Source organism: Silurus aristotelis, assembly GCF_946808225.1.
Source record: "Silurus aristotelis genome assembly, chromosome: 11".
Taxonomy (NCBI): domain Eukaryota; kingdom Metazoa; phylum Chordata; class Actinopteri; order Siluriformes; family Siluridae; genus Silurus; species Silurus aristotelis.
The window spans coordinates 26,149,493-26,175,416 of NC_139584.1; the positions used below are offsets into that span (position 1 = coordinate 26,149,493).

Genomic DNA, 25,924 nt, shown 5'->3' on the forward strand with positions numbered 1-25,924 from the left:
TTCCTTTTACCTCTTCTTTCCCCCCTTCCTTCCCCCATTTTATCAAATTCTTCCTTTATCTTTTTTTTTTTAATCTTTCCTTCAACTCCCTTCATACCCTTTTCACTTACAGTGAATACAGCGAAATATGGAATCTGACTCCAGTGGTTTTTTTTTAACTGGTTCATTTATTTATTTATTTATTTTTCATTTTTTTTATAGGGCTGCATAATTAATCATACAATTACAATGAATGCTGTATGTTGTGTGTATATATAGTGGTACACTTACAATGAAAATAAGGCATTTTTTGGTTGCAAAGCTGCGCTGCTGATCCAAACAATGTGTTAAATTTCAACCACAGTAACAAACCAATAAAGATCACAATGACAACCATGAAATAATAAAATTCTCTCTTTTTATATCTCTTTGTAATTATTTTCTTTAATAATTGTGCAGCCCTATATATATATATATATATATATATATATATATATATATATATATATATATATATATATATATATATATATATATATATATATATATATATATATATATAAATTAATTTATAATTTTCTTCTTTTACATCCTGTTATTTATTTGCTCCAGAAATGTTACAAGAAAATCACATTAAACAAGGAATTCTGTACACAGCTCAAAAAGCAGTATGGGGAGTCTACCGATTGATTCCTCTGACCAAAAAAAACAAAAAACAAAAAGTGTATCAGAGGGCACAACAAATATCCTGAGATTGATGCAATTACAATTATTATTCATTTTCAGTTAAATAAAAATTCTTAACCTGACCTTGAAACTGTGTGATCGGTTCTTTCTAAGTTTTATTTATTTATTTAAATACAGCTTTATTTATTCATGTATATATTTATTTTTATTTATGTATACATTCTATGTAGGGAGGTTTTGTTAGTATCAAAAGTGATTTAAACAAAAGTATAATACAGGTGACATGCACAATATACATATATATATATATATATATATATATATATATATATATATATATATATATATATTGTGCGCATGCCTCGGCGAATCAAACGGCTGATGCGTATCATCTTTTGTCTGAATGAATAAAAAAATGTAGCAGCTAAAGTTAAATAAGAGGAGCAACAAGATAAGGAAATTCTTTTTTTTTTTTTTTTTTTTTTTTTTTTTTTTTTTAAGTGAGTCAAATGGTTTGAGCTTTTTTGTGCACATGATGTTTGCAACTTAAAAAAAAGTCTTTAAAACTGATCTGAAGAAAAAAAGAAAATTAGCTACCATATGCTATGAGCTCTACATGTCAGCTGTACGCCATGGATACCTGTATCGTTTCAGATAAACTCTTTGCACATTCACAGGTAATGTTGGGGAGTGAAAATAAATAGGGAAATAATTTAACATGTAAGTACAAAAAAGTTTTTACCACTAGATTTCTCTGTATTCTTTAAACGACAGACTACATCCGTTTGTGCTTCCGGAAAAAAATAAACTAAAAAAAAGTCGGTTGTAGGTGTTTGTGCGCCAGAAGTGTTTCTATTTTTTTTTCTTTTTTTTTTTTTCTTCCAAGTCCTCGCTTGTGAACGATTGAAACTTGCTGGGACACAGATAGAAAATCAACAACGTTTGGATCGCTTCGAGATAACTACACATCCCCTGGATCCAAACTTGGCTTCCATGTTGTCCATCACACTGACCCAACTCTTAACTGGTTTAATCCAGTTATTTTCCCTAAAGGCCAGGAGTAATAGCAGCCTGGACATGCTCTCTCTCTATCTTTCTCTCTCTCTGACCGTCCATCCGCTCTTGTGCGCGAGGCGTCTCTGTGCGTGCCACCGTCCGTTCAGCCGTTCCCATTTGGCTTTATCTTGTTTGTGTGTTTCATCATAGTCATTTGGTGAGGTTGCCTTTGGGGCTCTGTGCAGTCCGTGCTCTGCCGGGCCAGAAAGTTTATCCCATCTCAGCTGAAATTAGTCGTCTCTGTCTGCATTTCTTTCATTCTTGTTCTTCCGTTCTCTTGTTCTCTCGCTTCACCGTTCAGCCAAGCCGTGGATTCTCATTCTCCCAGCCCCTGTAAGGTGGAACTGGAAAAGAGAAATAGACAGATTTCTGTTAGAAGCGTTGCCAGACACTCCTACAATTCATCCATATTTGATTAACTTTAATATATACTTTGGTCCTGGAAAGTGTTCTTGTTTTTGTGAAGCATTTTTTTTTTTTTTGAAGAAATCACGAAAATGAATGGACAACTCACGAGCGGCACGCAACTCCACAGAAAACCATCTGCAACTCCTTTATTTCTAATGTGGGCCTAAATTAAGACGGAGGAGCTATTCATCTACCGTTTAACTGATGACCTTTAAGTATGCACAGTATGTGCTATGAAGTACAATCTCAAGAACATATAAGGTGAGATTTTTATATACCATAGAGCGGTCTTCTTGGGTTCTGATGGTCTGGTGCGGATTCTAATCCCCTCTTGTTTCTATAAGAACAGATAATTCACTATCAAACTTTGGTAAATGCAAGAATCAGCAACTAATAATAATCTGTTTTAAATTGTATAAACATGACAATTACATCATAATCAGTACATTTTCTGATAAAGGAAAGTCTTAAAATAGAGGGCATTTAGAATTTTTTACATTTTTTCAGCAACAAAAGAGCCCGCTTTATAAATGCAACTTATTTTTCAGTGTACCATTGAAGATTAAAAACTGTGAACTTTTTGATGAACAAACAAAAAAAAAACATTACATCTGCAGCATTTAGCAGGTGCCCTCATCCAGACAGACTTACACATTTAATTTATCCAAATGAGCAGCTGTAGGCTAAGGGCCTTGCTCAAGGGCCCAGCAGTGGCAGCGTGATGGTGCTGTGATATGAACTGATGACCTGCTGATCAGAAAACCAGCATCTTATACACTGAACTACTACTTCTTGTCCTCGCCATGTTCGTATTTAGTATTTTTTTTACACCCATTTTTCTTAAATGACCACTAGTCTCGCGCTCCAGTTTCCTCCAGAAACATGATCAAATGTGTGTAATTACTGTCCATGAAAGTTTTCAGAACACTCTGTAGGTACAGTTTGATCATTATTGATGTAACAACATATGCATGTGTTCTATCACAGAGGTAAATATTTGCCTTTAAGGATTCAATAACTGACTCAGATATTTGTAATGTTGCAATACTGTTATAAAGGGGTTAGTTTTTTATAGTCTGCATAACTCACTTTATTCCCCAATAGATATGACCTTACAATGTTGTATTGCCAGAGGTTGGTTTGTTCTCTCTCTCTCTCTCTCTCTCTCTCTCTCTCTCTCTCTCTCTCTCTCTCTCTCTCTCTCTCTCAAAATATCTCAAATCTGTGGTCTCATTGCTTAAACATCCATATATTTTAAAGCCAGTTTTTTCATCTGCTTGGCTGGCTTGTTGAACTTGGCAACGTGGAATGATTTGGAAATGGCCGAAAATGCAGAGAAGTGCACCACATGACCATGGCTTTAGTGTTAAAGCCTAAAGTCTAAAGCTCCTGCTTATTGTTCAAACACTTACTTACATGTATTCCTTTAAATCTTAGCCGATGTAGGTTAAGAATGAATCCCCTCATGCTCTTGCCCGAGCCTTTGCCATAAAACATTTAGTCTAAAATCTGACTTAAAAAAAAAACTCTGCAGCACGGCCTCGGGAGAACATCAATTCCCTTCGTTTTCATTTCTTTCTTTTTTTCGCTTAACATATGCCGTCGCTCATCTTCTACTTCTTCGAGCCGTTCCCTTCCTCCAGCTCTGATCTCATCACCACTCCCTTCATCACTGCGAATGCCACAGATTCCGATCCTATCGCAGCTACTGTACTGTACATGTCTCCACAGGAACAGATAAACAATACCCAATGTTTATGTCCTATCAGAAGGAAAAGAGTGGGGGGGAAACAAACAAAGAAATGTTTCAAGAGGGTCATGCCCTTTAGTTCAGTCCTCGCAGGCAAAGGAGCGTGGCTCTGATCGTGAGTGATGCCATTTTAAAGCCTTGTTTTTGCACCTGGTAGGCGAGAAAGCAGAGAACGTTTGACTGACGGCGACACCACAGCGGTTTCGATTCTGCACACTTGTTTGAAGCCCTGAAGGAGTGTTTAAACAAGAATCTTAAGTTCCTCTTAAGTGCCTGGCTAAACTCTGCATTGTCGAATATAAATAAATAAATCAAAATTACATTTAAGTAACATTAAGTAATTATAATATACATTTATAAATGATCATGAGGAGGGGCTATTTAGAGTCTATTTTCAGAAGCTCACTTAGTTGTATTGAGGCTCTTGAAAATGATAGGTAAGATGTTGGAATTGAAAGTCATGAGTTCAGACCTAAGCACCACCAGTGCTGGGCCCTTGAGCAACCAGGTCTTAACCCTCACCTGCTCAGTTGTGTAAATGTGATCATTTCACATAAATGTAAATGCTCATGCAACATCACCAATGCTGTTTCACTGTGTGGTTGCACCTGACAGAAATTAAAAGTAAGTGAAATGACCATGACTTTTTACAACCCTGGTGAGCAGAAAAACATCTAGACATGCTAAAACTTTAACGGCGTATGGTCTACAACAACAAAACATGAGTCTGAGGTATATGTCCTAAGATTTTTCTTCGTGAAATCTTGATGGGATCATAAGTAGCATGCAAATCATTGCCTAGACCTTGGTGAAGCTACAGTATACAGGACTTTAGATGTTCACTTTATCCACATCATGCTAGTCCTCACTCCTGACTACTGTGGTCATTTCTCACCCCAAATAATCAGATTACCCTGTGTTAAGAGTCTGAGTTTTAAAATACAGCCCAATGAATCATTTTGAATAATTGTTCTTAGTGCAAGTAAACGATTTGATGCTGTTCCACGGTCCACTTGCTGTATTTGGTAAAAAAGCGCCAGTGAGGTGTCAGACCCAGACGTCTGCTGATTTCGATGATTGATGGTCTGAAAATATTCGAATCAAGCCTTTCTTTGCTGCTGTGCCCATAATGGCCACCTGGCTCGTGTCTAATGTTTCTTCATATTACCATTCTGCTAACTCATACGTTTCCTTGTATTTTTCCCACTTTCGCAGTTTTTTTGTTCTTTCCTCACAAGACTATTCTTTGAAAGGCCAGAAATGGATGCTTGATGAACTCAATGACCCTGTTACTGTATGTGGAAATGATGTAAAGGATTTATTACCCAAGATGTAAAAAAATATATATGCTGTGGATGTGTGACAGCTGATATGTTTAATAGTTTAAACCATTCATCATTCATCCATCTTCACGGACCACTTTGCTTTATCTCTGTCTGGGTCTTGAGGTGTTTCCTCAAGCACTCAAGAGTTTAGAAGCAGCAACAGGAAATGCAATCATTCATTAATTTTTCACATTTAAGTACTTTATCCTGGTCAGCGTCTTGAAGAGACAACCCGGGGTCAACAGGAGCAGCTTCACCAGCAGTAACATGACTAAAGAATTAAAGAAACCATGCACCAGGGTGTAATGAAATTTATTGTGTGCCAAGAAACATCCCAAGCACTCCATATTCTAAACATATGCTCAGTTTTTATATACCTACGCTCACAAGACACTTGGATTGATTACGATTAAATCCCGTAGCTTCATAATATAACCATGAGAAAAGGAGAAAAATAATCATTCCCCATAGCCAAGCCTCCTACTGGAGATGGAAACCACAGAGCTTAGAGGAAACCCACACAGACATAGGAAGACCACACAAAACTCCACACAGTAGAAACCTGAACTCAGTATCAAAGCAGAAGCCCTGGACATGTGAGGTGGCAACAGTACCCATGGTGCACCACATTGTCATCATATATACCATGGCAAGAAAATAATCGAAAAAAAGTAAACAGTTAAACCATTAACATTATGCATTTATCGGTGTGTATAATGACTCAGTGTATGTTTATGCATTTAGTTTTTAAATATATGCAAGAAGAATTGAAGCTCGACCATTTTCAGCACACTGATTTAAAATAAAAGGCCAAATCTGACACTACAACAAAATATAAAAAATCAAATGCATTGTGATCAGAAGGCCAGTTAGGTGATGAGTTATGGGCAGAAAAAAAAGCAATGCACGTGAATGAAAACCAATAACTTAAAAATTAATTATGAATTCAATAAAATGAAATCATTGTTGCATAACATAACGCATATTTAAAAAAGAAGAAGAAGAAGAAAAATCTCCATGATACAGTTCCCAGCTCCTCCAGGTCACGTGTAACGTGTATTATATAACAGCGAATTAAACAGGATAAAAAAAAAGAAATGAACTGAGAGTTTTTACAGTGTACATTTCCAGTAGTGTTGTGTAACTGTAACCGTATTTACTTCCAGCATAATCAGTAATCAGTATTGCATTCATGTGTGTTTACTTGGCTGGTTTTATGTTCCCTGCACATGAAGATTCAAACGAGCAAGTGCAGATGTTTAACCTCTAGTTTAATCTCAGGATCTTTGATCTTGCTGAGTGACTTGCATTTGAGAGCGTCGAGAGAAAGAAGTGTAGAAACTCGTTTTTAATGGTTCGCCTTTCGTTCTTTGCTCACAGTTCATTACAAAAGCAACAGCAGAAAAACAACAAGCAAAACCACAGCAAATGATTTTTCCTATAGCTCAGACTTCTCTCTTATGCTTTTTTCATTTTTTTATTAAGATTTCATTTTTATGAACTGGCTTTATGAAAAACAATCTCATTTCACTGACTATTAAAGGCTTCACGTCGAGCAAGACGTTCACATCATTTCTATTTACTCACATGGCAGACACTTTATTTAAACCTGCTCGTCACATGTGTCGGGGCTATAACCAAATACGCATCTGATTCTGAGCACTCTGAGGTCTTAGATGCGTTTGAACCAGATTTTGTACGAATGTTAATCTGACAAATCTTGAAAGACCTTCAAATACTTTATAACATCATGAATTCGGTCTGTGAGGGTTGAAGTTGGCTATCTCGAAGGAATTTCCAACGCTTTGGAAATTCTGGATTTCCATCCTTTTGCATAAAACTGTTTGAAAGGAGAGAAAGCGTACACGAGGAACAAGTGTTAGGAGGTGATTTGAATAGTTGGAGGCGAGAGAGGAAACAGATTTCGGCCTGGTTGAATCTTTAGGGCTGCATCCCTTCATTCCAACAAGAAAGAAAGAGAGAGAGATCTATCTATCTATCTATCTATCTATCTATCTATCTATCTATCTATCTATCTATCTATCTGTCTGTCTGTCTGTCTGTCTGTCTGTCTGTCTGTCTGTCTGTCTGTCTGTCTATCTATCTATCTATCTATCTATCTATCTATCTATCTATCTATTCATCCATCCATCCATCCATCCATCTACTGCACCCCACACCGACATGTAGACAAGCATTGCTCCGAACAACCTTCTTCTGCATTCATCAACAATCTTAAGCATAATAATAAAATATAAAAAATATAATCAAGGCCCCAACATGCAACAGTATTTCTTTCTTTTAATTGTGTATTTTTATTACTTGTACATAAAGGTAGCTAACACTATACAAATTGTTTCTTTTTTTTTTTTTACTGTCTACGAAACGTGATGAGAAAAACTCAACCCTCACACCACAAGCCAATACTTCATTTGCGCTTCTCACCATATGTCACGCAACCTTTTGCCTTTTGCCTCAGTCAACAGCACACACCCTTACTGTTTGCCTTATGGCCTTATGTATGTTAACTTCACCATGGCATTGGGTGACTGCATCCATGAGTCTCAATGGACCTGCTGTTTTTACAGTCACACGACTCGATTAACATCCCAAATATTTTACTATGTGATTATTCAAAGTTGTTTTTTCTGCATGGCTGTATTCATTCATTTCAAATGCTTTATAGTGTCATTGATCAGAAATGCTATGAAATGGATCCAAACATGTTTGATTACGTGATTTAATCTCTGATCATTTAAGATTTATTTTTGTGAATAATCCCAGGTGTGGCAACCCTATCTGATTAAATAATCCTACATGTTTTACTATGTGATTTAATCCTAAATGTATTACTATGTGATTTAATCTCCAATGTTTTGCTATATGAATAATTAAAAATTATATTGTTTTACTATTTGATTTATTCCTAAATGTTTTTTTTCCTCACTAGTATGCTACTGTATGTGAATAATTCCAAATGTTTTACTATGTGATTGAATAATCCCAAATGTATAACCATGTGATTTAATCCTAAATGGTTTATTATATGAATAATCCCAAATGTTACTTAATGAGAATGATCAATCCCTACATATCTTTGCCAGGAAATGAACTAATCCTGAACAGATTCAAGTGAATCACAAGTGATTTAATATATGATTAATCCCAGATGTTTCAATGGTATAAGTGACAATAGAATGGACCAGCTGTTTTTACAACCAAATTGTAACACAGGCCAAAAGTCTCCAAAAAAACTCCACCATGACTGCGCAGTAACAGAGGAAATATTCCTTTGAGGTCACTTCCGAATTCCGAGTTTCCGTATTGGTTTCGCTGTGTGAAATTTCCGTGTTTGAGTTTGCCATCATATATATTTCCAGTACAATACTTGTCACATACTGCAGCTTAAGAGGGAAATGAGGTTGTCAAAGTTGTTGGTGTGTTGATGTGGGCCAACAATGGACACGGATGATTTATGTTACGCTAAATAGGCTCTGCATGTACACACTGTTGGGCCTGCCATTTTCCCGTACAGAGTTATTTACACAGCAGTGATGGAAGTATGAATATAACCGGAATGTAACTAAAATGAAAAAAACTAAATATACAGATTTATATTTGTTACACTGAAAAGATTTTTTGTTCTCATGAGAAAATTGCCCACACATTGAAATGAAATCTGATGCATGATGCCATGCTTTACCCTGAGCACAAAAAGTGAAGAGGGCATGCAATGGGATACAGATGAAACTGGGAATTGCATAACATGCTATTCTGTTTCCTATTATAATCCAAATAGTCATGAGAAAAAAATGTCCGACACCTAGAGCTGCAGTGTTTATAGTCTTTGGAGTAGGGGCTAAGTAAGAGGGCGCAACAATATTTCTGCTGTTCCGCTATTTTTGAGGATCGTGGGCGGACCACAGGGAGCGGTGGAGAACAGCAGCACGAAGGTTCGGTGGGACTTTCCGAATTTGAACAGATAGAAAAAGCATTGGACAAGAGAAAGATAAACAGTGAGATTTAACCTGTGAGACACATTTATAGTATATTAATATGTCCTTAATTGGAAAAGAGAGTTTGTTATTGCCCATCAGAGGCTGAGCTCCACTGAGCACAGAAACTGTTTTCACTGTAAGATGTATAAAGGTTGTTGAAAGTTGAACCCGACATCAGAGGTTTTCGCTTTCAGAAAGTTACAAACCAATGAATGCTTCGAAAACATTTGTTCCAGCATGACAAGAACCCTGTGCGCAAAGTCAGATCCTTGAAGATATGGTTTACGTGGGTTGGAGTGGAAGATCTTGAGTGGCCTTCTTTAGACCTCTGACCTTAACCTTATTGAACACCTTTGGGATGAACTGGAACATTGACTACACCCTGGGCCTCCTCACTTCACCTACATAAGTACCTGACTTGACTAAAGCCCTTATGTATGAATGAGCACAAAACTCTAAAAGCACACGCCATATTTAGTGCAACAGGCTAATATGTGCTAATAGCAGTGGAGGCTAATAACAGCAAATGGTGGTTTAAATAGAACACACAAATCTTATGCTCTATATCTTGTCTATATAGTTTTTCTCATAAAAAAAGGTTGTCTTCAACCTAAGCAAGAATTCCCAAGCCCTCAAAATGCTGGCTCTTGTAGTATTTAATGAATCCCTAATGTTTTACCTTGTGATTATTTCCAAATGATTTAAATGTGATCAAACCCAAATCGTTTGCTATTTGCTTAATCTCTATTTGTTTTGTTTTTTACTTCACAACTGATTAATCCAAGTGGTCACATGTTTTATAAAGTAATTAATCCCACATCTTTTGCTATATGCTTAATCTCTCTTTTTTCTTTTACCTTCAATATGTAATCTTAAGTTTGTGTACTATGTGGTCAATTCATCCTAAATGATTCATAGGTTTTGAGATTAACCCCTCATATGATTTAATCTAAAATTTTTATTATAATGCAATTCCACTCAAATATTTCACTCCCAAATGTTTTACCGTCTGATTGAATAATCCTGACCGGTTTGCCAGGAAATGACTTAGTCCCAAATGATTAAACATGTGATTAATCCCAGATGCGTCAGTTTGGTAAATATAAAAACATCATGAGTTCTGTGAATCCTTGGCCTACATTGTTATAAATATATATTTTTTCCCTTGTACCAGGACTGTGCACAACAATAAAAAAAATGGCTGAATCTTTAAACATCATTTTTCTCTCAAGAACCACTTTTGCACCGTCGTTCCTGTTAATAAGTTCAATTGCACTTAGCCTTGAGTATTTTACCCAGTCTGCACAATATTTCCCTTCAAAGACAGTTCTCTCGCTAGCCACTGTTACGGCTCCCCAACCAGAAGCCAAGACATTTAATGCAGTGTTCTTTAGGTCAAATTTCAGCAAAAACACATCTGTAGATTTCTTCGCTGTCACTATTTTGCACAGACCCCATTCTCGAAATAGCCGCTACAAATTTCCTTTGGAATCCAAACCAGTGAGATCAGTTGCTCCGCCCAGTCCAACCACAATATTGGCATGTTTGAACGAGCTTTGTCAGCAACTTAGGTGACATGTTACATATGCCATTACTCGAAATTCATGAAAAGGACTGAATAAGGTCGGTTTTAGCTTCAGCAAACGTCAAAGTAAAGCAGGCTCTGTGTGATTTATAAATGAAATCATCCGTTTGGGGAAGAATGCAGCTAATATATATGATTTTTGGTGCCAAAACCAGATCTTTTCTGAAGAAGCTTTTTGTACTGGTTGTCTGAGACATAAGGCAGATGCCATAGCGGTAAGTGGCAGCTGTCAACAAAATGGCAGCAGAATTTGGGAGAATATTTCCACTGGTCTGTTCATAGCAGTACAAACCCCAAGGGTACAGATTGCTTCTTTTATGAAAATCAAACCACACAGCTGACTTCAGAGGCCTGCTGCATCGAGCATTGTTTCGCACAGTACATTAACCAGATACACTTTTTCCTCTCATGTCCATCACAGGAGTATGTCATTACGGATGCAGGAACCACGAAAATCTGAAAATATGGATTATGCGCTTCCTAAGACTTATTATTTTCCCTATTGGGTTCTCTGATGAGATCTTCACATTGTTGTGGTCGAATGTTACAAGTGCTACACAGACTAAATTGGATTTTCACAGTTTGAGGATTCATGGCATACCCGTGCACTGATGCATGTTTTGTAGGCGGAGCATCAGCAGTGCCGAATTACTTCCATTCGCGAACTGTCTGGCCCAAGAAATTATTTTGTAACTCTTTCCAGTCCTTTCAGTCCTTTTTTTTCCTTTTCTGCTCCTCTGAAATCTATTTGGATCAGGCTCAACGGAATTCTTGAACAGAATTACGAACCCAAATTCTGTTTTTATAAACGGCAAATCCGTTTCGACCCCCAGATCAGATCGATCTGATTTTAAAACACATGAGTCCAGTTTTCTTTCAAATTTGTTTCTTTTCTTTCCTTTTTTTCAACCATCCACTACTTCAAGCCACTGCTTCAATATGGCACTTTTTTTTTAAATAAAAGTCAAATCCTATTTTTCTTTCAAGGGATTCGGGCAGAAATACTGAAAATCTCAAACAGCTGAACTTAATTGCAGCGAGCAGTAGAATTAGAAAAGATGTAAACAGCCTGCTTTTGCTATCATTCGTGTTTGGAGAAATGTTTTGCAGCAAAGTGGAGAGGGCTTGTGCTGATCGTACGCAGACCGGGGAGATTATGACAAAGGCATTTACTGATCGAGTTATGTGATGTGGTGCAAAATGACTTCAGTGGATTTGTAAAAACAAAAAAAAAAAAAGGTGTACAGCTAAACTGTTTAGGCAGAAAAAAGAACCATGTCGTAGAATAACAAAAATGAGAACAAAACTGTTATCTGCAACATACTGTAGCACAGTGTTGGATGGAGAACCTGTTACGAAAGCACAAGTGTAACCCCATGGTTCCTTGTTGGTGTGGAATGCAACCATAGAAAGCTCTCTCCTTATAAAGGTACCTAATGGTATTACAAAAGTATTGGGACATCTTACTTTTCCAGCCTAATGTTGGTTCTCTTCTCAAACTGTTACCACAAAGTTTCATGTGCACAATTGTATAGACTTTGGATACAGTTGCATTATATTTTCCCTTCATCTGAACTAGGAGACCCAAACCTGTTCCAGGAGTTCCTCTGTGCACAATGTGAGCACCATGAAGATATCTGATATAGGCTGCAGTGAAAGATCTTGGGTGGCCTGCTATAGATCTTTGACCTGAACACTACTGAACATTAGGATGATTGGAATGCTGACTGCAGTCCAGGCCTCCTTGCCTCACCTATATCAGTACAAATCTCCACAAGCACACTCCCAAATCTTCTCGGAAGTATGGTTATTATGAAAGCAAATAGGAAAGTAAATATGGAATGGGATGTTCAGAAAGCACTTATCTTTTGGTCAGGTATCCATATATTTTCTGATGCACAGGAGAATGAACTTCTGAATCACATCAAAATTTTAAACATAGTTCTCATAGATCAGAATTTTGACTTTTAAATGCTTAAGTTAACTTTTTCTTTTTACCGAAGTAGAATAAAAGTACTTGAAATGTTTTTATGAAGTCATATGTAAGCAGGAGATTTGTGCTTTTGCTTGAGTACAGAAACAGTGTACTTGGTTCAACACTGCTGACGCGAATGTGGTTAGAGTGAGAACGTCCCGTGCTGCTGGTCCTGCTGTGTCATAACAGTTGTGGCATGTAGGAAATTGTTTCACTGCATGATGACTTTGAGATCAGTCGTATCTCCTTTGGATTTAAAAACATCTTATGTAGGATTGGCCGGGCGCTTCTTTCTAAAAAATATTTTCATCACCTAAAATGTATTTCTGCATTTCTTTTTTTTATCCCATTTTTATCTCCCTATCTGCACTTCAGGATCTTTAACAGAAAATGTTGAACTCACTAAAACTGTTAATGCAGAAAAGGGAGTATGAGTATATGAATTTTTCAATGTTTTGTGGAAGACAGGCAAGAGTTTTGGAAGGTTTTTTGCTGGCAGTCAAAACCTGATTTGAATCATAAGAATGCAAACCAAGTGTTATTATTTCATTGGTTGTCTCTTAGTGACCACGATCAGATTGTTGCTTCATGTCCTGGTCCAAAGCGAGACACATTTTTTTTCCCACTCGTAGCTTCAGTGCGACTTTGGCCTTGTGCTCGTCGGTTGACGTCAGGATCTCAGCTGAATCAGCTGCCCATAGAAGTGTGTGGTTTGTGTGTGGTGGTTGCGGTGGTGTGTCTAATTGTCTAATCGTGCCTTTGGGTGAATGTCTGCGTAATGTATTATGTCCTTAACGCAGTAAAGGCCAGCAGGTGGATGTACTCCATGAACCTTAAAGAAAGGATTTATGGTTGGATTTCGGCTGAATGCTCTGTGCCAACTATCGCCTGTGCAAAACCTTTTTCTCTTCGGTTTTTAGACTCTGTTGTCTTTCTTATGCTTTTTTTTTTTTTTATTAGGAATGAGGACACACCTTTAAGGAGTGACAGTAGCTCACATATTACTGTAACACCAGATATAATTCTTTCTTTCTTTCTTTCTTTCTTTCTTTCTTTCTTTCTTTCTTTCTTTCTTTCTTTCTTTCTCTGTCTGTCTGTCTGTCTGTCTGTCTGTCTGTCTGTCTGTCTGTCTTCTTTCTTTCATTTCTTTCTTTCTTTCTTTCTTTCTTTCTTTCTTTCTTTCTTTCTTTCTTTCTTTCTTTCTCTGTCTGTCTGTCTGTCTGTCTGTCTGTCTGTCTGTCTGTCTGTCTGTTCTTTTTTTCTTTCTCTATCTATCTATCTATCTATCTATCTATCTATCTATCTATCTATCTATCTATCTATCTGTCTGTCTGTCTGTCTGTCTGTCTGTCTGTCTGTCTGTCTGTCTGTCTGTCTGTCTGTCTGTCTTCTTGCTCTCTTTCTTTCTTTCTTTCTTTCTTTCTTTCTTTCTTTCTTTCTTTCTTTCTTTCTTTCTTTCTTTCTTTCGAAACCTTAACATTTCCTTTAAAAATTAATAAATATATTTATATATTTTTAAATATTAGCTTGTTTTTTTTAATTGCTTTTTATTATTTCACCACACAAACGTATTAAATTTAAATATTCTTGAATCCAAATATGAAAATGTAAGCATTAACAGTTTTAGCTACTTGTTTTGTTGTCTAGATTATATCTGCTCCATTTATGATAAAAATTGGATCCAAACAGTTTTGGGTGATGAAAATAATCTCTAACTGCAGTGACTGGAAAATCCTGCATAATTGTTTCCTCGCTGCCATGACATCATCCCTTACACTCACCTCTTGTTTTTTTTTTGTTTTTTTTTTAAAAGCACACTCGCTCAAAGATTAAAGCCCCAAATGCTAAATATAAAGCTAAGTATTAAATGAATAATATAGACCTCCCTCTGCTCTATCAAACCAGGAATCATTATTTACAGCATCGATGGGAGGTAAGCATGTTTTTCTTGTTTAGTTTGTTGCATGTAAATTTTTTTTTTATAAATGTTGCTTCATTTGTTTATCATTATAATGATCTTTACCTGTGTGCATGAAGTTACATGCAGTATATGGACAAAAGTTTGTGGACACCTGACCATGAGATTGGTATGTGCTTTGTAAACATCCATTTCCACACTTCGTTGTGTAACTGTAAACTTCTTCGCTGTGAACAAAGATTTTCCACCAAAAGAGTTTAAAAGTCTGTAGACTGTAGTGATGTAGGTCAGAGGTTAAAACTGAAAAATTGGACAAAAAAAACTTGATTAGAATGCCCCTATTTGCTAAAATCTCTATTGTGGTAAAAAACCTGCCAATTCTCCACTCACATTCATGTGTACGTGACCGAAGCGGCAAGCTGCAGTGTGTGTTGATGTGGGTACTGAACGCATACCTAGATCAATGTCTAAGCAAATAAACCAGTGGTTTAAAAAAAAAAAAAGAACAAATACAGACTCTGTGCTTTTCCTCTGAGGTGCAGACCTGTATTAAGAAAAAAGCACCTGTTCAGTCAGGCAGGGCGTAAAGCATGTTCACCCTCACCACCACCCGGAGTTCTGTAAGCCTTTTCCTTCAGCGTGTTGCCAAACATTCTGCAGTGCAGGATTAAAAAGCAGTGACCTGTTTGCAAAACAGTCTGAGATTAGACCGAGAATTACTTTCCTGCCTCTTCAACACTCCGTCGTTCGCTAGGCACGGGTGAGCCAGCCACAACTGGCCAATTGAGCACTTACGAGTGGCGCACAGAGTCGCTTTCAAAGCCACGCAAATCTCCATCTATCCACACGCCAAGGCACACCTCGATCTTTACCTCAGCCTCGAACACCTCCCCTGCCTCCTCTTATTACACCGACTAACTGCTCTTCCAGACGCCTTCGCCGTTTCCAAAAAGACGTCCTTCTGTGTTTTTGTTTTTAATGGATCCTAATGCTTTTATAATGTGTCCTCTCCCTCTTCCAATCCGACAACTCAGATGAGAGTCCAACCCTGAAGTCAGTGCGTGTGTTTATCGTCCAAACCTAAAATCTCTCTGGAGTTTCTTCCACACACACAGCAGCATGCTGTTGATTGGATCAATCATTCCTTCTTTTTTCCCCCTTTTAAAAAACTCATAAGCACTCTCGCAGGTTAAAACCAGACTGCCGAGTTTGTTTTTCGAATGCAAATGAGCACTCGGGTAATGGCTAAAGAGGCCCTTTGTCCAAATAAACAAGTCTTAAAATATTTATTTAATGCCGTGTCAGATCGGTTTGCCAGAGCATATGGAAAGTTACAAAATGTTACAATTAGGGCAAGGAAACTTCGCTTAGGATGTAAAAAGCCATTTTTTTTTTTATTTATAAAAAGAAGCAAATGAGAGGAATGTTAAGGTCACTGGATGCTTGAAGCTGATTGGACATAAATTCAAATTTCATGTCTAATATCTAAAGATAAATTCTAATGAATGATTTTAATGACATGAAATGGAATATGAATGGGATACGAATGAAGATATTTTAAAGAATTTAAAGAATGAAAATGGAATAAAATAAAATTTTATATAATAGAATTAAAATAATATAAAATTTGAAGAGTTTTCACACAAAGCAGTATTAATATTCCCAGAAGGCAGAAACAGGGGGACGTATCTCAAGTACAAAGGTAGCTTTGCGATTCTATGGTAAGATCTTGCAAAGGGACATTATTCAAAGGTGGTCAACGTAATACATCAATTAAAATGTAGGTTTTCTTTAGGGAGCTGTATTTATTTTGAATTTTTTGGAAGAAGCCTTTAGTGTTAGAGATTTAGTGTCTGTCATGGCTCAATAAGAATGTCAGAGGTTCCAAGCATCACCATGTTGCCATTGAAAGAGCTCTTCAGCAAGGAACATTAACCTTGACTGCTTCAGGGGTGCTGTATTGTGCATGACCCTGTGCTCTGACCTCAACTTCCTAACAAGCTGGGACATATGGAAAAAAGTATTTCACTGTGCTATAAAATATATGTGTGACAAATAAAGGCTTCCTCTTATAAAAGTCAGAAGGGAAGCTGTAAGCTCTAAGTATATATATAAACCTTACAGCTTCCCTTCTGACTTTTATATACCTATTTTTATAGCTTTGTAAAGTTTTCAAATACTGAAAAAAAAGTTTTTCAGGAACAAATTGCAAATTGAGTTTTGTTTTAATGAGAAGCTGATGAGGGAGAGGCTGTTAATGTCGAAATATAACCTAACTACAAACTTCTATTTCAGTAAAATTACTGAAATAGAAAAGGTCTAAAAGCCTTTATGATGTGCAAAAAAATATTCACTGCAGAGCAGTAAAGTTAACTGTACTGTATTTATGGCTGCATCACACTCCCTATACATTTATCATTTTCCTATACCAGCAAATTGTTTTATGCCATATGTTTACAATAGATTGGGTAGAAGGAGTCCAAACCATTGAATGCCAAGGAATTTTCCGATCGCTTTTTATCATGGATGTATCCAATGATCAAACTTTAAGGAAAAAAATTGGTAATTTAAAATTTGATGGCTGCAACAGGTTTCTAAAAAGTTTGGACAGGGCCATGTTTACCACTGTGTAGCATCACATCTTCTGTCCATATACATCTGGGAACTGAAAAGACAATTTTTGAGAGAGGAACGTTGTCCCACATGTGTCTGATAGAATTCCAGCTGCTCAACAGTTCTGGGTGTCCTTTGTTGTGTTTTTCATTTCATGATGCACCAACCTTTTTGGATTTGGGGTTGTAAATGAATGTACTGCCTCATAAACAGCTATAACCATGGCAACCTACAGTTACAGCTGCATACAGTGTGATAGTTGATGCAGCACAGCCATTATTAGAGGTAATTCACACACACACACACACACACACACACACACACACACACACACACACACACACACACACACACACACACACAAAGAAAATAATTATGATAATTTCTTGAAAATTAATCTAATCTTTTCAGACTGCGTTATCTGTGGGTATAACTCAAAACTTCTTGCTCTAACCATCTCTATATCAAATGAATAACGATATATAACCATCATTTCTTCGTAGTATAAACTGGATAATCCACGACTAGGTGTGCATTACATAATTTTGATGTGAAGCATCAAAATTATGTAATGCACACCTACTCGTGGATTACATAATTTGATACGTTTGTTCTTCGCCTCCAAGTCCTGTATTAAAATGATGTAACCCACACCTAGCCATAGATCATTCCTTACTTATATAATATATAACACAAGATAAGATAAACCCTGGCTGTAAAAACCAAAACAGGTCACGTGAGAAATTTGTTTGAGACACACATACACACACACACACACACACACACACACACGCACACACACACCTGCTAGATGTGTTTCCTTCTGCATCGTTTGATTTGTATGATAAACTAATTGGACCATGTGCTAGATGAAGTAATGTGTTAGTATGTTTGGAAGCACGGCAGGTTGAAGCAAACACTTTTAATGTGCAACACATGGGCCACACGCACTGACCAATACACCTCTTCTAATTGTAACATCTGTACCATTTCTGAAGTAAATCTCGTCTTTTAATGTTTAATGTCACCCTTATATACTGGACATATACTAAAAAAAAAAATCTGTGTTCATCCCAGACATCTGAATCAAAAATTCTCCATACTGTGTTAATATCCTGAAATAAAGCATGACCTCACTACTTATTCAGTCTCCCTCTGTCCTTCGTTTTCTCTTTTTACTGGCCAGTGTAGTAATCAGTGGAGGGCATGTGTTTGTTAATGCACAGCATATGCTTTAGCGCACACGGTACAGATAGTGTTACAGGACACGACTGATTGTTTCCTCCTTTGAGGTTTTCATTCGCTTTCGACTCGAAATATGGTAGGGAATGGCTGGAGTAATTAGACGGAACGTGTGTTGGGCTTACACCTCGCCCTGTCATCGTGAAATATGAGCGAGCGCAGTAAACAAAGAGCATGTGAAACAAAAAAGTTCTGCTTTGCTTCTTGACCATCAGCTATTAGCGTCAGTGACTTTAAAAGTGTTTGCTGTTGTTCATATCAGAAAGGAATCTAACTTCTGTGTCCAGCATGTTGAGTGTAGACAGATCGACACCAGTAGCTTAATTCTCTGATCTGTTTGGAAACCGCCCTGGCACCAAAGCGGCAAATCAAAACAAACAGGAGACGATAAAGAGATAACGATTTATTTATTTGGATGTAAATGTGTTCAGAAACAGCTAATGGCCAGAAAGAGTCGAACAGTTTATTTGGATAAAGCCACGTATCTATATATATATATATATTTAAACGCCGTGCACTTTTCTGTTTGCTTGATTTCACAGAACACTTCATAAAAGAATCCACTTTGGAATCGTTAAGTCTCTGAGTACGATTGAAAGTGAATGCGATCCTGACCGAGTCTGGCTAATGTGTGATTTTGATAGCTAGGTCAAGTTTGTTGCCAGTTGTTAGCTACAAGAATGTGTCAGAAAGCTAATGCTAGCAAAAGTATACCTAAATAAACAAATGAATAAATAAATAAATCTGGCCAGTAATGCTGAAGCATCTGTTTGTAATTAAATATGTTGAAGTGCAACCAAAATGCCCTTGAACTAAATATAAAGTTATAATAAAAATATAATTCAGTATTCTATAAAATAGACCATGTTATTTCTAAAGAAAAAAGAAAAAAGAAAAAAAAAATGCTCCATAATATATTAGCATAATGAATAAGAATTAATTAAATGATTTATTAATAATAATAATGATAATAATAATTATCATTATTATAATAATTATAATAATACTTATGATTATTATTATAATTATAGGTATTAAATAGCTTTATTAACCCAGGGTCTTTCATGTTTGTATTCATGGAATCAGTTTCATTCTTTGTCCCACTGTGTGTGTGAATGTTTGTGTGTTTGTGTGTTATTTCTTTCACCGCTTCACCAATGAGTGAAGAGCCGTTAACATTTTGTTTGCCGAGCCTTGGTTCTCTTTAGGTGGTGAACAGCCTCTCCAGAGAAGCGGAAGTGTTGCTGTTGAGTGATAAAGTTTATCAGTTTTTGGGAGGTCTTCCAAACTCACGCCACTAAGCACACTCGAACGCTATCTCTCTGTACTGTGTACTAGTGCGGCACACTAAGCAGTGAGTAAGAAGCCCTGGCCAGATACAGACTCGCTCTCCGTTCCATTCAAACACAGTCATTTCACGACTGACCAGTTTTTGTTGTTTAGGCCATGTTCAAATAATCGCTCTTCCATCTGGGAGTGTGCAAACGGCCTCTCAAAAAGTGCCCTTCCATTTATTGTTAATCAACGCGCTGCCGGAGCAATTACCAGTGACGCACACAGAGGTCTCGACAAACACAATTGCTATTCCTTTTTTTTTTTTTTTTTTTCAGTTTTGCATTTGTGTGTGTGTGTGTGTGTGTGTGTGTGTGTGTGTGTGTTTTCATCTTTCAGCACTACCAAAATGATAAATGAAAATTAACCCATCTTGAACTGACTGAACCTAAACTCTCAGCTAAAATGCTTTACGCAGTATTTCAGACAAACGCATCGAACGTGCTCTGGCGTCGATTGATTAAGAACAGAATCCACAAGGCTCCAAGGTGTTAATACAACATGTGGCGGGTCAGCGTTCAGAAAACCGTCTTTTAACACGCTTGATACGAAGGGCCTCTCGCAGTTCACAGCACTGATTCGATTTCACTTAGCACACGAAACACCTGTTGCGTCCAGGAACTATCCAGTAATGTGACTTTTGCCCTTTTTATTTCGCCAGAAAAAAAAAAAAAACAAACAGAAAAAAACCCTGCCTGCATCAACCAAAAAAACAGGCAGGATTAAATCTCTGCATTTCAAATGTTCAAATTGGAACACAATCAAAGCCTAATCGACTCCAAGTTTATCCTTTATAAAACTCAAGCAAGCATCTGCTCTTTTTATTTAAATATATACATATATATAAAACCAGCTGTTACGCTTGACACAAATTACAGGTAACATAATATCTGGAGCACGGTGATTAGATGATCAGTAAAATTTGGGACAAATTATTCTGTCATTTGTGCATATGGGGAAAGGATCGGTCGATTAACCTGCATTGGTGAGCGACGTCATCATCCAAGGTCATATACCTTAGCTTTTATAGTTGAAGTCATACTAATCTTAAAATGATAAAGCACCATTTAGGGATCTCCTGTGTTTCGTAAGGAATACAAAAAAACTGTTTGCTGTGTAAAAATGGAAAATGATCAGCAGTAGAATGGAGTGGTGGACTTACTGTTACATAACTGAAGAATATTTTCCTGTACACAATAATAAAAGAAAAAACTTTCTCATTTTGTAGCTAGTGAACGATGAACACATTATTTATCTATTAATAGTTACATTTCAATTTGATGAACCTCCACAAAGCCAGAAAGTTGTAAACACTCAGTCTCTCCAAAAAAAAAAAAAAAAAAGCCACTCTAATTGTATATTTTTGTCTCTTTACGTTACCAAGAAACTGGAACTGAGAAGCACAATCTCGTCTGTCCTGAGATCGCTGACAATGAAGAGTCCTTTCCTAAATCTTTAGTAAGAATCTCATTTCAGCTACGAAGAGGTGATACATTATTCAAATGTTTCCTAAATAACCACATTCAACTCCAGATTATGTGCACGATTTAAATCACTGCAATAAATAAATGAACAGACAAACTAATAAAAACAAATTTCACAAGCAAAGCGGATTGAATAAATAAAACAGTGCTGGAGTATATGTACTGCATATTAAACAGCTCTTTGTTTATTCCTTATCACTTTTTTGAAAACAATAATTGAATATATTGGATCCTTCAAACTGCATGAAAGAACCTAAAAGTAGATTTGTTATAGATTCAGCTGATGATTTAGCAACCAAAAGAAATAAAAATGCTGTTTATTTTTTTACTTTCTGTTGATAAAATCAAACGCCCTCCCTGCAGTCTTTGTGTTTGTGTGTGTGTGTGTGTGTGTGTGTGTGTGTGTGTGTGTGTGTGTGTGTGTGTGTGTGTGCGTGTGCGTGTGCGTGTGCGTGTGTGTGTGTGGACATTTTTTCCGCTTCATTTCAGCTAGGCAGTGGTCTCTAGGGTTTGCCCGCCTACCCCTCTTTAACATCTAAGTTAAAGCCTCTTCTCTGCCGCTTCCAGGAACAGCCTTTACTGTTAACTCTACATTTTCACTTCACATGTCCATTTGTTCAAACTGGCACGTTTCAAGTATTTAAGTTTGACGTTTTATATATATATATAGCAGAAAACTATTGTGATGTCTAAACAACAGCACACACACCATAAACATCAAAACAATCTGAGAAATTATATATATATATATATATATATATATATATATATATATATATATATATATATATATATATATAAAATTAGAAGCTACATAAATGTATGAATGACAAATATATCTGTGAGCACAACTAAAGTTTTCAATCTGTTCATTTTGCCCCAAGGGAATAAAATTTTTTGCTTTTAGTCAAGCAAAGGTTATTGTTCAGATGTTCCTTCATTCTCGGACAACTCGTATTCTGGTCTTTATAACTGTCTTAAGCGTCATGGTTGTCGTTTAATCATTTATTTATTTTTCTCATCACGGAATAATGTTCAGGTCTAACGGTCAGTATGGACAAGGGAGTAAAATTTCAGATTATTTTTTATTCTTTATTCTGTTTTTTTCTCCCTATGTTTTATGGTTAAGTTTGCATTTTTTCATTGTTTCACAGCTGAAGGAAACTTGCACTTGTATTAACAAACAAACATTTAACAAACATTTCTCCAAATTAAATATCTCTTTTAAATTATAGATTTTTGTTGCCCTGATCAGAGAATCAGTTGTTTTATCGGTTGGATGCCTGCTGAAAGATTGGAATTATATTAACATAATATTTATTAAATCAGACGAGTGTTTTTATAATAAATATTTCAATGAAACACATATTGTCAGGTGGTCATATTGACACTGAGCCAAGTGTTCCTCTTTGCTTGAGTAATATTCCTCAGTAATTGGCTGTTAAACTGTGAGTCATGAGAACTGTGAGCACTGGTGGCTTAACTGTATAGTGGCTTTTTAAAAAAAGGAGAAAAAAAAATGCAGAGGGAAGCAAGTGGCTTCTTAAAAACCAACGTCTGTCCAACAACACAACCACTTATATGACCGCAAATATAGGGCTTTTATGAGTGTTTTTATACTGTAAACTTTCTCAAGCCTTTTCGGATCCGACCATGATATGCTACGTAAAAAAAATCATACACTTGGCAGTCTGGAACTACTTTCATATGTGACTTAAGCTTTAGAGTATTTATGTCAAAAGGTCCACAGTTTTATATTGTTGACCAATAAATCTATGCATGCGATGATTTCAAACAAATAAACAAACAAGGAATTTTCACTTACACTTCAGTCTCGGTTTCGGAGATTTCACTGAAATGCGTGCTGCCGTTGGAGTGCACAGGACCTGGCGATGGCTTTTCACTAGTGTAGCTGCTCTGACTGCTTCCCAGGCTTTCGTCCCCATCCTCCTGCGGCACAGGATCTCGCCTTGTCAATCGTGAGCTGACAGGCTTCTGGAATTCTCTATTCATGCCTGCTTCAGCTAAGCCAAGAAAACATGGACATCGAGTCCTTAGCTCCTTATAAAGGTAGTTCATGCTTGGCATTTGGAGCCAGGGACATCCTAGAAGGCTCTTGAAAGCCATGCGAAATTCTTTGCTTCTACAGTAGATTATGGGGTTGAGACCTGAATTTACATAGCCGAGCCAGTTTAACAATCGGAAAACGTTCGGCGGTATCAGGTTGTGGAAATAGGTGCTAATGATGTTGGCTACAAAGAAGGGCAGCCAGCAGAGAGTAAAGCATCCCATAATGATCCCCAGCGTCTTCAAGGCCTTGTGCTCTTTCACAACACTTAATTTGGATGGCCTTCGTCGTGAGGATTTTCGTTTACATGATGAAATGCTCGTGCTGCTTGCCGTCAATGGCAGGTTGTTGTTGCCGTTACTGGCTGCGACTTCGTTTCGGAAACGCTGCCGGCTCCTCCCGATCAGTTGCACCTGCCTCGTTGCAATGACAAACACCTTGGTGTAGACAAAGATCATGATGACCAGAGGGATGTAGAACGAAATGCCAGAGGATGCAATGGCAAAACCTTCATTGGTGATAAAATCACAGCATTTGGGATCATTGTTGCAGGTACTGTTACTGGCCTGCCAAATGTTGGTCATGATGGGGGGGAACGATGTGAGAGCAGACACAACCCAGACAAGGCAGACAATCAGTCGAACCCGCCATTTGCTAAGGAGCACTTTGTGGCGTAGCGGTCTCGTGATCGCAATGTATCGATCCACTGCGATGGCACAAAGTGTCTCAATGCTGGCAGTCACGCACATGACATCCACGGATGTCCACAAATTGCACCATGTTTTACTGAGTTGCCAGTCGCCGGTTAGAACAATGGTGGCACCAAGTGGCACTACCATAACCCCCATGATGAGATCTGCGCATGCCAACGACATAATGAAGATGTTGGTGACGGTCTGAAGCATGGCTGTCCGTGCTATTGCAATGATCACCAGCAGGTTGCCCAGGATGATTATAATGACGATGATCACCACGGGAATCAGGAGCATGTAATCGCTGTTACCATGGGAAAAATCGGTGCTGTTCATCTTTGTAATTTGAAGTGTCGTCCAAACTGCGAGCTAACTCTTGGATTTGAAGTTTTGAAAGTGAACAAGCCACAGTGATGAGTGAAATGGCATTCCTGATATGCTTTACGGTCCCAAAATGTGTACCGTACGTTAGAGCACAGACGGTTTCTTTGGAAATCCTTCAAGCTGAGTCTTGATTTGACACAGGCATACTCGAGCAATCGTACGACTTTAAGGTACCGTGGTGTCTCCAAAAACACAACCTATGATTCCTTTTTACTTCACCATCATTCATCCTGAAGAGTACATCTGCCCCTGTGGAGGTGAAGAGGTGAAGTTCAAGGCAGTTTTAAATGTTCTGCAGATCTTCAATATGTCACGAAGATAAGAACAGAGTTTTTTGAAGATTGCATTGGTCGAAATTAGTCCTTTTTGTGAGACAGTCATGAAAATATTTCTTCACTTTTATAACACAAAACAATCTTCATTAATCCAGAGGAAAGGCAGATAAGCACTCATCCTGTAGGTGTAGTCCATTCAGTTGGGATATCTTTTTTAATTTGTTGTTGCTACCTTGAGTGCAATAAAGTGAAAGGTGCTTCGACTGCCAAAGCTCAAAGAGCACTGACACTCCTGCTCCGAATGTACGAGTGAACTGTTGCACTGCGCCCTCTCTTACTCGCTCTCTTATTCCCTCCCACTCATCGTTTCCCCCACCTCTCTCTCTCTCTCTCTCTCTCTCTCTCTCTCTCTCTCTTTCTCTCTCTCTCTCTTTCTCTCTCAGTGGATGTCATATTCAGCGTGCAGTATTTCGCTTGGGGAGGGGTATGTTAGGGGTGGTGAACACAGCTGTTAACTGTGTGTGTGTGTGTGTGTGTGTGTGTGTGTGTGTGTGTGTGTGTGTGTGTGTGTGTGTGTGTTTGTTTCTTCCACAGGCTAATGCATACATGACCAGTTAAACAAGACCGGTGTGTAACAGATTATTTATTTTACTTTTGTTGATGTACTGACCTCACTTACCCCAATTTTCTGAAAAACTTTGCACAAAGCACCTTTCCTGAAGCAAAAAAATAAATAAAAAAAAATCTATCACTTTTCTGTTCATTCCAGTTCCTTGATTCATTCCGAGTTATCTGCAGACTTGGCGGATTAAAAGTTCATCCCCAGACAGCAGCCACAACTGTGCGGGCTTGTATACCTGCTGTCTGGCATGACTGTAACAGCTTGTCAATCAATCCACATACACGCGCCTGTGAAATTTGCAGACGTTGTACAAGTAAAAGCTGTACAAGTAAAAAGACCTGTTGTACAAGTAAAAGCTGCTTTTGCTTTCTTTTACACCGTCCTATTTTTGCTTTTAATGTCTAGCATAGTTTAATTTCTAAGAATTCACGTTATATAAGAAACAGACGTTTGTATTTCAACAGGATGCTGTCGAATATTGGATTCTGAGCCATCACTGAGTGTTGATTTGGTTCTTATAATGGCATGTAT

The 25,924-nt window shown here is 37.4% G+C and overlaps 1 protein-coding gene and 1 long non-coding RNA gene across 4 annotated transcripts; both read right to left on the reverse strand.

Annotated features, from left to right (window-relative positions):
* Positions 1 to 1,126: 1,126 nt before the first annotated feature.
* adrb3a (adrenoceptor beta 3a) lies at positions 1,127 to 25,211 on the reverse strand. 3 transcript variants are annotated; one of them, XM_083554041.1, is made up of 4 exons: positions 23,178 to 25,104; positions 2,409 to 2,467; positions 2,237 to 2,293; positions 1,127 to 2,066 (listed from the first exon to the last, which is right to left on the reverse strand). In XM_083554041.1, exons 1-3 carry the CDS (start codon positions 24,446 to 24,448, stop codon positions 2,283 to 2,285), a joined length of 1,341 nt encoding a protein of 446 aa, XP_083410167.1. In that variant the 5' UTR covers positions 24,449 to 25,104; the 3' UTR covers positions 1,127 to 2,066; positions 2,237 to 2,282. The 3 variants fall into 3 exon arrangements, with proteins under 3 accessions (XP_083410167.1, XP_083410166.1, XP_083410168.1); XM_083554040.1 differs by lacking the exon at positions 2,237 to 2,293; XM_083554042.1 differs by lacking the exons at positions 2,237 to 2,293; positions 2,409 to 2,467 and having other exon boundaries at positions 23,178 to 25,211.
* Positions 13,067 to 16,958, reverse strand: LOC310733125. The gene is made up of 2 exons (XR_014535628.1): positions 13,686 to 16,958; positions 13,067 to 13,644 (listed from the first exon to the last, which is right to left on the reverse strand). It is a non-coding gene; the product is annotated as an uncharacterized lncRNA (long non-coding RNA).
* Positions 25,212 to 25,924: the final 713 nt, after the last annotated feature.

What these genes read in the sequence shown, in the direction of transcription:
- adrb3a (XM_083554040.1), bottom strand. Translation starts at nt 24,448, where the DNA reads ATGAACAGCACCGATTTTTCCCATGGTAACAGCGATTACATGCTCCTG. An exon ending in TCCGAAACCGAGACTGAAGT is followed by an intron (nt 2,468 to 23,177) that starts GTAAGTGAAAAT and finishes CTGTTCTTATAG; the next exon opens with AAACAAGAGGGGATTAGAAT. An exon ending in CCCAAGAAGACCGCTCTATG is followed by an intron (nt 2,067 to 2,408) that starts GTATATAAAAAT and finishes TCTCTTTTCCAG; the next exon opens with TTCCACCTTACAGGGGCTGG.